Source organism: Tinamus guttatus, unplaced genomic scaffold (assembly GCF_059628265.1).
Source record: "Tinamus guttatus ecotype Peru unplaced genomic scaffold, ASM5962826v1 Tinamus_guttatus_pri_ptg000056l, whole genome shotgun sequence".
In the NCBI taxonomy this organism is placed as follows: Eukaryota; Metazoa; Chordata; class Aves; order Tinamiformes; family Tinamidae; genus Tinamus; species Tinamus guttatus.
The window spans coordinates 428,927-444,165 of NW_028288590.1; the positions used below are offsets into that span (position 1 = coordinate 428,927).

The window sequence follows — 15,239 nt, forward strand, 5'->3', positions numbered from 1 at the left end:
GAAGACTGCACATTAGTGCAGCTTTTGAAAATATTTCATTAAATTCCATGCTGTTTCTTTTCAAAGTGACAGATGTATTTAAAAAGTATGTTTAAAGTTACAGCTGCATAAATATATGCTTCCTCCCCCGTCCCCCCTGCTCTATTAAGAGCATACAGGCTAAGGAGTTAACACTTATACCACAGAGCCAATTCTCAGCTGAACCAAGATGTTCAACACACTTGATTCCCAGTGATTTCTATTTCCCAGTCTTTGGGGATAGCTGGTTATTGGAGTTTATCCTGGACATTGTGTGTTTAAAAAGCTCCAGGTTTTCTAAAAGACTGCAGTCATTCTCTGGCAAAGAGAATAAAAATGAAAATAAATAATAATTTAAAAAAATCCAGTTCATCACCTTCTTGCTTATATTGAGTACCATTACGGAATTGCAGTCAGCTTAGCTTATCTGCATTTTATTTTTCTTCTATCCCTAACTGCTAATAAAGTATGCCCTCATTAAGAGGGAGTTTCATATGAAGTGACTTATTTGTCCACCTTTGCTATTCTTGCATCAAAATCTTATTTAACACAGATTATGTCTCTTCAGGGTTAAAAAAAGTACCTCTAAAACAGTATTTAGGAAAAAAAAAATAAGTGAGCCTTTTCTTGAATGTAGCTTAAAGATCTTAAAAAAAAAAAAAAAAAAAAAACTTTTAAAAAGGCTCTGGAAAAGAAACTAAAACTTCACATTAGTATTTGAAGAGTAGATCTGGGCTCTAAGTAGCTTCCCTGAGTCATGACTAATACTTAATCTTTTCAGGCTTTTGCACAAATTCAAAATTGAGAAAGAAGTTATATTACTGTTTGTCTTTATTTCCAAAATTCAATAATAGCATTTATTAAGACGCTATTGAACCAACTATAAACAAACTGAAAACTGAAATTCCAAGTGAGAGAAAATACTAATATGGAAATAGAAATTAAAACAAGCAGAAACCACCAAAAATCCATTTTATTGCAACAACGTCCCCATCGTCAACTGAGATGGCAAAAATTAAGTTTTAATTCATTTCTACCTGCGTTTCTAACTTTTCTTTATGTAAATATAAATTCAAGAGTGTAAAATAAATTCACATATAAAACAAGACACATTCTTTCAGTGACGCAAAAAATACATACTGAATAATCATGACCAGTCATCTGTTGTCCTTTTTTCCAAGTACACAGGAATCAGAAAATTCAGAAAGTTAATTCTCCAAAAGCATCCTGTATAAAGTCTTTAAAGTATACAAGTAATATTTAGTAATCTCATTCTTGAACTTATGGATGTAAATTCCAAGAAAGGAGACACACAAAACATTTCAAACTTCAGTTCATTTAAACTCCATCTAAAATAATCCATTAAAAAAGTTCAGTTCTTACACTTGAAGCATCACAATTACTTTATTAGTACCATTATTTTGGAAAAGTTTATTACTTTTTCCTGTTTGCAAAATAAAGTCAGAATACTTCAAATAGTTTTGTTTACTTACACTGTAAATACATTGCGGAAAGTAACTCCACATGCTGGTACCACAGGCCTTCATGAAGTTCCATTTAAACATTAAACAAAACTGACTACAGCATGAAATGCACACTGAAGAGTCAGTATCTATGCACATGGTGATATTATGTATAATTAGTATAAATGGGATTATGTACTATTTTCCTTCTCAAATGTAAGAAAATGAACATATTTAAATGACTACTGAACTGTTAGACCAAATGTACATTGCCTGCTTGTAAGTATCTGGACTGGGAAACTTGATGGATGAAGAAAAATGATTTATTGTTTTATTACTGTTTGATACTGCTTTATTACTACACTAGAAAAATATTAGTATTATAAATGTATTGTGCAGGATATTTTTTCAAATGAGATGTTCTCCACTGGGTCCAACAGGGAGATGTTGTTAATGATCATGGCATCCAATGCATATCTTAAAGATTTCCCTCGTGGTTGTTACAACAGAGAACAAAGAAACAGAATATAGTAAAAAGCAAAACAAAGCTAAAAAGAACTGCAAGTAACTTCACCAAATAGAGGAAAATGATAAAAGTACTTAAATCAGCACTCTTGCGAGCCCCCAGTGTTGCACCGCTACTCTTCGGTTTCCAAAAGATGCATATGATTTTATACATACTTTTTGTGCTAAGAGCCATGTTCAGAAATAAAACAAAAAATACAGGTTAGCACAAGTCTATAGTCTTGGAGATGCACGGTAAGTATAAAATCTGCTTCCTAAAGTGCATTTGCTGAAATAATCCTAACTTCTACTGTTATAGCTATCCCAATACGCAATACAAAGTAAATGCTACATAAATTCTACCTCTACCTAAAAGCGGTAAATAGATGATTGAAATCTAAATTACAATCTTTATTACCAAATGTTGTGTCTCAATGCTGTGAGCTTTAGAAACAAATAAGATGTACTATCCTAAGCTTCCTGGAAATGAGGAAGTGTCTCTAATTAGAAATACTGGAAGTGTACAATGGAGCTAAATAAGCAGAGCTGAAGTAAACATTATTTTATACTCAATATGATGTTTCTTAAGGCTCTGAAAGAAGCTGTTACTTTTCCTCGAAATCTTTTGGCAAAAGGTAAATGCAGAAGTAGCGGGACCATCTGACATATCAACACTTGTATTTTCATTTTCGTTAAAGCCAGCTCATTCAGTGTCTGTACACAATTATTGCACTTGTGTCGTCGGAATACACCTATACCAACATAGTAATAATGATTGCAACAAAGCCATAGTAAAATAAACTTTGAAAAGGGTTTGATTCTGACATCTGAAGATAAGCGTCTGCATGTTTAAAGTGTTCCCCTAAGAATAAATACAGACAAATTGCTCAAGTCAGATGCGCGGGTTTTACAATTATTTAGCATATATAAAATTTCACTCACCCTTTTATCAATACAAATCTCTCCTGGATCAAAAAGACTTACCATGCAAAATATTGATTAGTGCTGAATAATGGAATATATATTTCTATCAGAGTTAAAACAGCGTTTTCAAAATTTAAAGAAAAATAGATTTTTAAAAAGGGATTCTACTACTGAATGCAAGTCTACCTTGTAGCAAAGACAAGATAGAGATAAGTTACAATTTATCACTGTACTTCAGTCTTGATGAAAGACTAATAACAATTTGTCCATCTATTTCCTAATAAATGCTACATTTTCAAGAATAAAGGAATTATCAGTAGGCATTATTTCTACTTAAAACAAGTTATTTCTCTCTGTAATAGGTCAAGTATGCTTTTAAAGATTCGGGTAATGGTAGACTCATAATTTTCTCTCTCAGCAGATTTCGAGGAGGCTCTTCTGGCTTCAAGGCCTCACTGTGATCTTTATCTTCTTCCTCTTTGTTATCATCTTCCATCTTTTCATCTTCTTCGCTATCTAGAGGCTGAGGAATGAGCTGATTACCAACAAATACATAGGTGTTAATCCTCCGTCTACGACATCTCCTGCGCTTTCGTTTTGGAGGAGCCTTCTGAGTAATACCCTTGGTTTTCATTTCCTCATTTATGAAGTTTCTAAGGGTGCGTCTGATATAGATCCTAGCTAGGTCCTGGAGATTTCTAACAGCGCATGGAGCTAAAATGAAAGAGAGAGCAAATTATATTTACTTACCGAAGTGGAATTTCCCTCTAACAAAAAATTGCAAACATTAGGGCTAATGTTTAAGAGTGATTGAAATTCCAGCACAGAGTACATACAAAAACTAAACCAAGAGGAGATAGAGAGCTCCCGAAAAACCTTGCAGAATATTTACTACCAAAGGATTTCTCTTTTTAAAAGACTTATTAGCAGACATACTTGAAGAATTCAAATTTGAGCTGAAGATGACTTCTGGAATATCATTAATCTTTTATAGAAAATAAGAGTCTCAGAAATTGTGTCTTTTGACAGATTAAAGAAATAAAAGTTGAAAACATAGAAAAAATGTTTTAGTATTTAAGCAAGCATATACCAAGTAGCACCCTTCAAAATCTGGAAAGTCTTGAGACCTGCTCCTGGTACTGTTCTAAGACTTGGCAGCTGGGAAAGAATTTGCTCCCCACACCACCCTGGTTCGCACAGGTGCCTCTCCTGCTGGCCCCAACTGCTAAGGGAGGGCCATGCCAACCTGGCAGCTATCCCAGCAGGTAAAGCCATTCATAACTTCGCAGCAGAAAGTGAAGAACAACTGCTAAGGTCCTGAGCAAAAGAGAGTAGCAACAAGCAAAAAAGCCACATATTTTCTAATGACAGAAAGACAGGTGAAAATTTTCAGTGTCATTGTGCTGGTGCACGACTTGCACTAGATAAGAGAAAAAGCGACAACCCAGCAATCTATTCAACTCTTGATTCCTGTTTTCTTTCCTACACAAAGCAACACAATTTATCTTCGGCAGTTGTCTGAGTTTTATTTCCTCATTAAATTTGATAAATGCACCTCCAATATTTCATTAAGCTTTAAAACTACTAGACTCTAACTAAACCTTTTGCTTCATACACCGACTTCAGTTGTATACTAGCTTAAGACAAAGGATATTTATGACTGACAGATCCCAGTTCTAGCAAAACTGATTTCAGCTAACACTAACTGAAAAAAAATCTAAACTCCACTTGTTTATAAACAACCCAAAAACTATGAAAAAACTCTATTTTTACTATTCCGTAAAATCATGCTAAACAGGCCAAAATCACAGATTCTCTAGCAACCAATGTATATGCAAGCACAAACTATAAGATGTTTAGAGGTTAAATGATCTGGCATTCACTCCATATAGAGAAACACTATTTGCTTCAAAAGATGGAATGATTGATTAATCAATCAAATATCCTACTTTTTTAAAAGGTTTCAAGGCAAAAGAATGTCCTCAAAGACCGAATAGTTGGAAATTATCGATCACCAGTTCTTCGGATATGAATGAAATCAAGGTAAGTTGCACAGCAGTATGATTATAGCTACACCCTGAATCAAAAACTAAAATTAATGCCAATTAATACTGCATAAGTCAAGACTTTAAGCGTCTGTATTTCTGTGCAGGATGTCAGGCACACAAACAGGTAGCATGAAAAATCAGCTTTTAAGTCTTCAGACTTACTATCCATGTATATATTGTCTTCAGACAATATACGTGTATATTTAATAAGTATTTGGTACTTAATCATTTATTAATAAATCCGCAACTAATATTAGCAATATTACAGATAGTACCTCTTCTCACCAGAAAAGGTGAGAATTTGAGTTCTGGACACTTGTCCTAATCAATAGGAAGAAATACTGAAGAACAGTGGCTATTTTGTAACTAACAGATGCAAAGTGATTCGAACCAAGAAAGCACTGCTCCTCCTTCTCCACCTCAATAAAGTAAAGCTTGGGATGGTATAACATTATCTTTTACTGAAAGAAACAATGTTTTAGTTAAGTACTCTAAAAAGGAACATGCAATTTGGGGATTTTTAATAAGCATTTTCCTCTTTGTCTGTCAGTGAACTGTGTCCTGACCAATAATCAAGCTTGTACAATGATCCTTTGGCAACACCTCTACAGGGTTCCATAAGAAAAAAGAGTCTACATTGAGAATGACTGCCTGACATGCATAGAGAGCCTAAAAATATATGTAATACAACTACTGTAAATATACATTACATGTATGCCAGAAGGCATTCTATCAGTTTTTAATAGTCCATTGAAAGGTACAGACTTCATGCTCACATAAACAATGACAAACTGCAATTCCTGGCTTAATGTTTATAGGAGGGCAACATTTATTAGACTAGTTTGGACATTTGAGATGCTTCAGAGTCATGGATTGTATTGTAAGAGAGAAACAGTCTACAATTAATTTTTTGAGCTTCAGGGTCACTAATTCACAGAAAAGCTAAGCCAACCTGAGCAAATTTCATTTTACAGTACAATTACTTGAAGATTTTTAAGAGCAGTAAGATTTTCAATAGCAGTATCTTTGCACTACTTGTGTGGTATTCTTCCCCTTCTTTCTAAAGGATTTGTTTTAAAATATCTTGTTGCATTGCATACAGGACAAGGGTTCATTGTACTAAAATTTAGTACTGAATATTATTGGCCTGCACTGGCTTCATACATACTATGAAGGTTCAGGACTGGTAAGAGACACTTGTAAAAACTTCCTCTGTCTTCTACAGAATTACACTGTACAGAATCACAGTAAGCACCGACACCGTTGGTAAGTCATCATTAGCCATAATATATCCTGTGTAGTATGGAATAGGTCTACAAAGAACTAAGGAATTTAAAAAGTCAGTTTCAAGAAAATAGCTTTTGAGATTTCAAAAAAGTAAGCATTAAAGTTACAAAACGAATTATTTCTGCAAATAATTGATTATATAAATAAAAAGATAATCTATATTTTAAACAAAAATGCAAGTGAAACTACAATAAAGCACCATTCTTTTGTGAGGTTATATACATGCACCAAAAGCCAGTTGCATGCTATGCAACCTGGTATGACCAGGTTTGTATCCATTTTGCACTTTAGAAGTGCATACAGAGAGAGTAAAACCATGAAGAGGGCGGGTATTTGTTCCCACCGAGTTGCATGCTAAGGCGGGACATAAGAAAAACTACTACTTTCTAGTTTAGAGGTCACCAAAGCCACAGAGAGTATTCTATTCCTAACCCTACCTGTCCAGGCAGACCATCTCATCTCTACTCCTTGCTTTTGTCTTTAAGAGGCTACTTTATGATCTTGGCAACCGAGATATTTTCAGAGACATTCTATCCCTCACTAACCCAACTCAGGCTACTGCAGCTACAGAGCAAACCTCGAAAGAGCTCAGCATGACTGTATCACTTGCACCCAGATAAGCACACTCAGCTGTTAACATGCTACAGCTACAGATTGGAGCAGCTCCTCACATCTCAGGGAGAAAGAAAAATATTTTTCTCTAGGAGACAGCCAGAAAGTGAGCACTCTTGGCATACCTCATATTAGCTGAAGAAATTTCCTGTGCCTTATTAGAAAGCAAGAAGCTGAATCTCAAGGGAAAGAAAAACTGGAAAGAGAAGCTGGAAACAAGGCCTTAATTTAGTACATTAATTGTACATGAGCCTGAAGTACATTATCTATCAGTCATCTGCTGCGTTTCTAAGCTGTATATTCTTGTTCTATCATGTTTCATGCCTGCATTCTGTATCCCCTCTGCTTCCAGAGGGGCACCAGCAGACACTGTAAGAACCTGTTGGGGATACCGCAAGTGACACTTACGCAGTCCCACAGTGTCATGTTTGCCATTGTCATTTCTGTTGGGTTGCACTAGCGGAGCAAATGAAACAGCAAGGATATTTTTACTTTCCCACGTGTTCTGTCCTGTTCTCAAGATTTGTGTAAGCTGAAAAGAAAAAAAAAAAAAAAGAAAAAGAAAAAAAAAAACAGAAAAGTGTGATAAAAGTTTTACATTCGATATTCACATTAGTGTTTAAATATGTAACTATTTCAATATGCTTCAAAATTTACTTAACCAAGCCCTGTTGTCCAGACTCTCATTTGAGGAAAGCTAAGTCTGAAGTTAAATTACATGACTCAGACTTTGTCCAATTAAGTTTTGAAAACTGCCATGCACAGATTTCACAGCCTCTGGGCAACCTGCTCTAACATTCAGCCACTCCCCACGAAAATTTGTTCCCTATCACCAGGCAGAATGTCCCTTGCTGCCATTTGCAACCTTTTCCTTTCGCTGTGCATCTGCAAGGAGAATTTGACTCCTGTCTACTCAGTAATCTGCCCATTCCGTTAGATAGTAAAGTCGGTAACTAGATCTTCCCTTAACCTGTTGCTTTCCATGCTAAAGAAACAACTGTCTCAGTCTCTCCTAACTTCACATATTCCAGCACCCCAAACATGTGCAGACATGGCAGAAATACTGTTAATTTTGCTTTCAAATATTTGCTACTTTTAAGTTGAATTCCATCAATTTCAAATGGCAATATCTCAGTTCAATAAATACTTAAAAATATTTAAGTAACTGAATGTAATTGAATGATGCAGATTATATCTAAAAGATAATTCCTATTTTGAGAAAGTAGATATAAATGTCATTATTTTATTAAAATAATGAATATTTTAATCAAAATATTCTGGAAAGTATTTGGATTCTAAAAAGACACCAGCTTCAGTAACATAGCCTTTTCTTCTCAATTGCCCTATTAGGGAAACAGGGAGAATAATACTTACCTTGGTAAAGCCTTTTGAGTTCTATGCATGAAAAGTGATAGAAGTGTGAGCTATTATTAGAATAATACTCCTGTCAGGAAAACGTTTAACCTGATATACAAGAGCAATACTGGAAGCTGCTGAAAGCCAGTCTTTTTTTCCTTTCTGTACCGTTTCCCACTAAGCTCAGCGATTTCCCCAATACCAATTTTTTCTTTAGAAGTATTTTTGTTTTGAAGTACTAACAGTAAAAATGTGTTTTGGGGAAAGGATTTAAAAACAGTCTTGGTACAAATACGAAATACTTGTTTTGCCACAGAATTCAATGGACTGAGAATATTTACGCTTTTACACAAGTACAGAACTTCATTTAAAAAAAGCTAATATTGACACAGCTGCAGCAATACACTGAACCAAGATGTCATTAGTAAAACATTAACTTAGGAATGCTTTTCAATGTATATTTGACTAAGTTATATAAATACACTGAAAGATAGGAAGGGGAAATTGTCACTAAGTCACCTGATCTTCTATAGGCATTACTAAAATGCCTCCAACTTTCAATAAAATTTTCATGTAGTTTTCATGGTCTTTCTGGACTCCAGCTCCACAGTAAATCCGGTCATACTGATGACTGTCTGAGGCTATTTCCAAACAATTACCAACCACAAAGGCAGGCTCACAGAACTCAAATCTGAAGGGAAGAAGAAAAAGAAGAGACATTTCAAAACAACATTTTAAGGGAAGTCATCCAGATAAATACAGAAAAATAATCTTCAGATAATGCAATGAAAGATGCATTAACATGCATACTGTAAAAGCCTGTACTATGTGACAATACTACTTAGAAGATAAGAGATTATTTTTGCCACATTAAGAACCACCACCACCACAAAATTCTTCAGTAGTTCTTCAGAACAGGATAGTTCTACTTAGCAAAAGAAGGCTCAAAATGTCAGACTTCATAAATGCAGGCAAATCGGTTTGTCTGAACAACCTTAGAAACTAAAAGTCACTTTAAAAAGGGTATGCTCAAAGTTTTTTAAACAGACTGTTTAGCACTCAAATGTTGAAACAATTCAATTCCTAATAGCCAACTGAGTTAGCCTCTTAATACTCACTTTCCCCAACTTCCACATTTTCCACTTGGAATAAAATTCATTTTTCCCCCCCTCAAAAAAGAAATTCACTGGAAAAGGTTTTTCATTTTTTGGCTACCCATGAAACAAGGAAATAAAAAAATCCACCTACTCTATCAGATTTTCATCCACAAATGAAAGTTAAAATTTAAGTAGACCAAAATTTGTAACAGAAGTTAAGGACAAGAAGCCCTGACCACTGCATAATAAAGAAGAAAAAAATTTCTACATGGCAGAACTTCATTGCCAAAGCTATGTATATTCCCAATTGCAGTATTTTCTGACAATCTGCAAATCTGCAACTGCTCAAGCTGCTCATGCCATGACATTAATTTACATATTATAAACTTTTTCTTAAATGAAGACTAACATCTGGTAGGTCAAAACAAATAGCTAAGCTTCACCTGGAAGTATTAAAACCCAGTGCATCCCAAATTTCACTCAGAAGCATTGCTTTTTTTCCCTCAAATACTTCTCAAATGCAGCCATTTTATGAACTTTACAGCTGATTATCATTGGAAAGAAAATTATTTTGACCTAGCTAGCAGTAGCAGAACCCAGTTTGTGATCTCATGACATTTTAAGTCAAAGCCATTTCAGTTACAGTGAAGCTTAGCAGCTTTGGCTACTTCTGGATACTACACATAAAGCAGTGGCGATCTAGTGGAGATTTACAGCATCACTTATAACAAATGAGAATTCTTAATTAGAAGATTAAGACAATTAACCCTAAGTTTCCGCCTGATGGATTTGGTGTATTTTATGCATCACAAATGCTTGATCTTGAAAACAAGGCAATGTATGCTTCTTCGACAGCCAGGGATGGACCCCAGAATCTTTCACCAACTACTACAACTCTCAACATGCTGCAAACGGCCCTGGATACTGTTGTTCCTCATCTAAATCCAGCGGAAAACTGCAAATTTCAAACAGTGGTAGATTAGAAAGAAGGGGGTGAGGCAGGCAAGGAACAACTTTGGTGCACATAACTGGGTAGCAAAGCCTGGTGTGGTTGAATTAATTCCAGAAGAAAAAATATCCAGAAAAGGATTAGGCAAGGTTAAATGCTGGGAATTAGGCTGGGAAGAAAATGAAATGAAAGGCATTTATCACTTTGCTGAAGAAGCTATCTCATTTTCAGAGGTTCATGGAAAAGGATTATATACATTTTCAAAATTCCACAGAGAGCAATGAGGCAGTTCATGCTATAGCTTTCATTTGAGTTTGCCTACAATTAAATCAATGTAGTGCTTGACTAAAACTTGAAAGACAGAAAAAAGTCCTTTTGTGAGCTTTAAAAAATGCAAGAAAAATGAGGCTGGAGGGAAAGACATGGTATTTTCCTAGAAATGCAGTTTTGATTTTTAAAATAGATGCCTACTATAATTTGTTCTTAGACAAGGGAAAATAGCCTGTCTAGCTTTACAATTTTCACCACTTTGGGGAAATTTTCTCAAAACATGCTTCTAAAAGCTGACAAGATTCATACTAGGTCCTTTCAAGCCGCTTCCTTTACTGGAAACTGCATTCATGCCTGTGAAGCCACTGGCCATGTCTTCTTAAAATATACAGGAATGCCAAATTCTCCAAGTAAACAAAACTATTATAAAACAGAAACCTATAAAGCATCCCCAGACACAAAACATGGCATATACAATAGTGGATGCAAAAAGCAGCTTTAGAGATTTAGGAAAAGCTGAAGAGCATTTCTCACACAGCTAGAAGGGCATTAAGGAGAGAAAAAAAAAAAAAAAAAGGCAAAAGACACACAAGCATATTATTATGCCTGCTATAGTCAAATGGATCGAATAATAGACTGACTCCACTTAGATATACCAAAAAACTTAGTTGAACCATGAGTCACATTGTTAACACAGTTTTCCGCAGACCCGAGGCTTACGACCAAGCTGGTTGGCATTTGTTTCCCATATGCTTCAAAAACATAAACTTCCAAGTAGTTTTAGCTAGTTCCAACCCAGTTTGTCAGAAATACTAATTTCCTATAACATTCATTTCTCACAAGAAACTATGGTACCTGCAATTCTTACAAAGAACACTAAGACAGCTGAGAGATCAGCTCACTGCCTGCGTACACTGGCTGCCCATTTGGGACCTACACAGCTCTTGAATTGCCACAGCCATATATGTTTTCTGAGGTATACACCCAGGAAGCCAAAGTAAAAGACGTAGAAGAAACAGGAAGAAAATTTTTCATTCTGTCTAGTCACATCAATACACTGGGGCAAAAGCCAAACCTCTTCACTTGAGGCAAAATCAACTGTTTTGTGTGTTTTGGCATGAACAAAGACAACACACTAGAAATAACGCCATACAGAGGACTTAACAGAATATTATGAACTTGTCAAACCTAGTTTTAAGTACAGTTCACTACCACCCATAGACTCTCATGTAATACTGTAAACTTAGCCACTGCAGCAACGGAACTATTTTCTCACCTAGTGAATTTTCAGCTGATTCTGTTTTCCCAGAAAAATATGCACCCTTGAAAAATAAAAACAATTGACAAATGCATGTAGCATGTTACCATGCAATCAAGTATTTTATGGCAACCTCCCAGGGACTAAAAGGGAATTTAGAGAATTTTTCACTAACTTGTCAATACAGTTTTCAAAGCAAGCTACATTAAGCTCTACCTTACTAAAACATAACTTGGAAAAGGAGAGTCTCTAACATTTGAAAAAGCTTTTAAAAGCAAACGTTCTACAAATAAAGGATTAAGTCATTTAAATACCTTAGAAAACGTTACAAGATTTATTCTTACATTATCAAAGTAGGATCAACAACTGAAGGTGGACTGAAGGTTTGATTTCCTTCTGTCACACTAAGCTCTCTAATTAGACTAAATAATTATCTAATGACTCTACTGAAAAAGATCAGTTTATCGTCGGAATGTGCAATATATAGTACCTGCAATTCTGTAGCTTAGACAGATAAGCTACCTATTGCAATTAAGCAGATTTTGCTCAGTTACTGATTTGCAATGGAACAAAGATCTGATTTAATAAACATCAAGTGTTCTTTACCTTTTATTGACTTTATGACATTGCCAAGGTGGCTTTAGAGACAGTTTAAGTAAATGAGAAAGTTCCTTGTGATATTTTGTTTAAGTAAAAAAAGTGCTGGATTAATATGGAAAAATTGCAATCACTTTAGGTTCTTCAGTTGAATCTAGTACGTTGATTACAAGAGCAATACAGCAGCCAACAGAATCGAAATTAAGAGTTCCCATTATAAATAACATAGCAACAAAAAGGGTTGTGTTTAAATGAACATCTGCCATAGGTGAAGCACACATAGAACATTTAGTGTACAAAAAAGCTAAAGAAGCTTCAGGTGTATATAAAATGTGTTTAATATTATCCTGTCCTTCTATCTTCTGCATTTCAGTGAACTCTCTCATGGGTGCATTTATTAATCCTCTCAGCACTATGGGGTTCATCAGCATAGTCACAATGTTTTTCTTCAGGATAAGCATTAAAAAGCATCTGCAGAACTTAGTCTGTTTTTCTATTTAGTGCAGCAACTTAAAAATTAGCAGAGTGGATTGCTACTGTCCACATTCTTGTCAGCAAGATTCTCGATACGTATCAATAAGTGAAACGTTACTATTGCAATAAAACATCTTTTCGAGCAAAATATATAGTAATTTAGTCCAAAGAATTAACAGGTTAAACTTTGTTGCTCTTGTATCCATATCCACCAATCTATTCATGTGATAACATGATATTACTAAAAACAAAACTATATAGTACAATAACCTTCCATAATAGCACCTCTTTATTTTATTAAAAAAAAAAAAAAAAAAAAAAACAGAATTCCTGCTCAACCTAACTATTACTTCCAGCGCTGAAGGTCCACAGTATGCCCTTTAGGCTAAACTTTTCTATCTGTACACCCTTTGTTCAGTGCAGGACATGATTAATCCTGATGCCTCTTGAAGATGAGAACAAATGAAGCCATGAATTGCCAATCCTTTTTCCTCCACTTTCCTTACCCGATCAGTGGTAATAAGTGTATTTAATTCTAAAAAATAAAATAAAAAAATAATAATAAAAAGAGCAAGACGGTAGGGGAAAAAGAGAGATGAGGAGTGATAAATCAAATAATTCTGGAGGGAAAAAGGCTCTCGGTATTCACAGGTTTGCTTAACGGAATGAGTAAAACATGTTCCAAGATGCTTAAAAAGCAATCCTGAGTAGGAACTGCCTAAGTTACTTACATCTGTCCTCCGCTAACAGAAAAAAAATATAGTTTTCAGAACATCACAGGTACATTTTATACCTGACCACTTTATTCATTCTAACACACCATTAATACTACATTACTGCATATAATTGTACCTACAAACTACACTCATACCTGATCTTGCTTTTTCACACCCCTTAGAGAAAAGCCTTTCAGTATGAATTCAGTATACTGGCTTCCCTTCCACAATCCACATCCATTCCCTTCAGTCACAGCCCTTCCCAAAGGGCAGGATCTCAGTCAGTGCTGGCAATCTGCTCCCAAGTAATTTCCCTTAACATTCCTCAAGATGGAACAAACACAAGAAATAAAGCATACGCTATCTATCAGCAACTCTAGGAAGGCAAAACTGAAATAAATGATAACACATTCTTAGATGGTTGGGAGGAGGGGTGGAAAAAGGACAAAAGAAAGAATTTTTGTTTAAGTCACAGAAGACTATTATAGAACTTCGAAGTGCAAGATAAAGGTTTCCAAGTTGTTAACATCTGCCATTTGAACTATGCTGCGGCCAAATTTCAAAGTTCTAAAGCATCCCAGGAAGTATTTTGGATAGTCTAGGTCATGGAGCAGGCGCAGGTAGAAAATACAGGTTTTCAAAATAGAACAGCAAAGCTTTTTGCTTTCTAATCAAACTCCCCCTTAAATATGGATATGAATCTGCAGAATGTGCAGACTTACACTTTAAATACATGCTAAAACTTTATCCATTTTTGCCACTTGCTGTAACACAAAAATACTACTTTTGTCCTATCCTAATATACTACTCTATTTTTGCCAAGAGAATCCCTCCGAACAGTGGAAGGAATGTATACAAACCATTTTTGGCAGATTGGTTTAGAAGATTTTTACTCTTATCATAACTAACCCACCAAAAAAAAAAACTAACTAACATAAGTAACCCACCAAAAGCATAGCTATAGGAGCTAAAAATAATGCAATAAAAACAAGATTTACTGTCCTTACTGTGTTTTTTTTCATATCCAGACTGCAAAGCTACAAATATAACAATAATCTAGGAAATTTTGACTCTAAGATAAGAAATAAATACTGAACTTCAAAAAATAATTTCATAAATCAATAAGCTTACTCCAAGTATTTAAACAGAGGTTTTGAAAATAGAGTTTACTGAAAGAATTAAGAATATTCCAAATATTCTGATTTATTTCAGTTTAAGCTGACAAAAAAAAAAAAAAGCCCTTGTCTATCAAAACCATCAATGAATGCCAATACTGATAGGGATTTTTCTGAGATGACAAAAAGTATGAAACAGGCTAAAGGAACATTCTCTATCTTGCATGCCTCATAAGCCTTCAACATTTTACACAAATGCAAAAGTAGTCTGTTCTGCATGATTATCAACCAAATTTAAAGGTGCTTTTTCACATATTGCATAATGTGGGAAATTGTTTTCTCATTTGTTTCTTAGTAAATGTCTGCTTTGTTACAGGATAAGAGAGGGCCACTTAAAATTAAATAACTAGCTGTGAAAATTTGAAAGATTGTACAAGATTAATTTGAAAAATACAGGGACAAAATGATAAGTCATTTCAATGCTTTTTGTATTTTTTCTGCATTGTCCATTTTCTATTTTGTTTAAACTCTTTATTCAAATTCATTAAGAG

The 15,239-nt window shown here is 34.8% G+C and overlaps 1 protein-coding gene across 2 annotated transcripts in view; it reads right to left on the reverse strand.

Moving 5' to 3' along the window:
• Positions 1–959: 959 nt before the first annotated feature.
• The window catches only part of PCMTD1 (protein-L-isoaspartate (D-aspartate) O-methyltransferase domain containing 1), a 41,371-nt gene continuing 27,091 nt past the window's right edge, over positions 960–15,239 (reverse strand). For both annotated transcript variants that reach the window (XM_010216002.2, XM_088540155.1), the window contains 3 exons: positions 8,732–8,903; positions 7,265–7,388; positions 960–3,623 (listed from right to left, as the gene is read on the reverse strand). In XM_010216002.2, the coding sequence (XP_010214304.1) occupies positions 3,253–3,623; positions 7,265–7,388; positions 8,732–8,903 (667 nt within the window). In that variant the 3' untranslated portion in view covers positions 960–3,252. The remainder of the gene's footprint in view (positions 3,624–7,264; positions 7,389–8,731; positions 8,904–15,239) is intronic.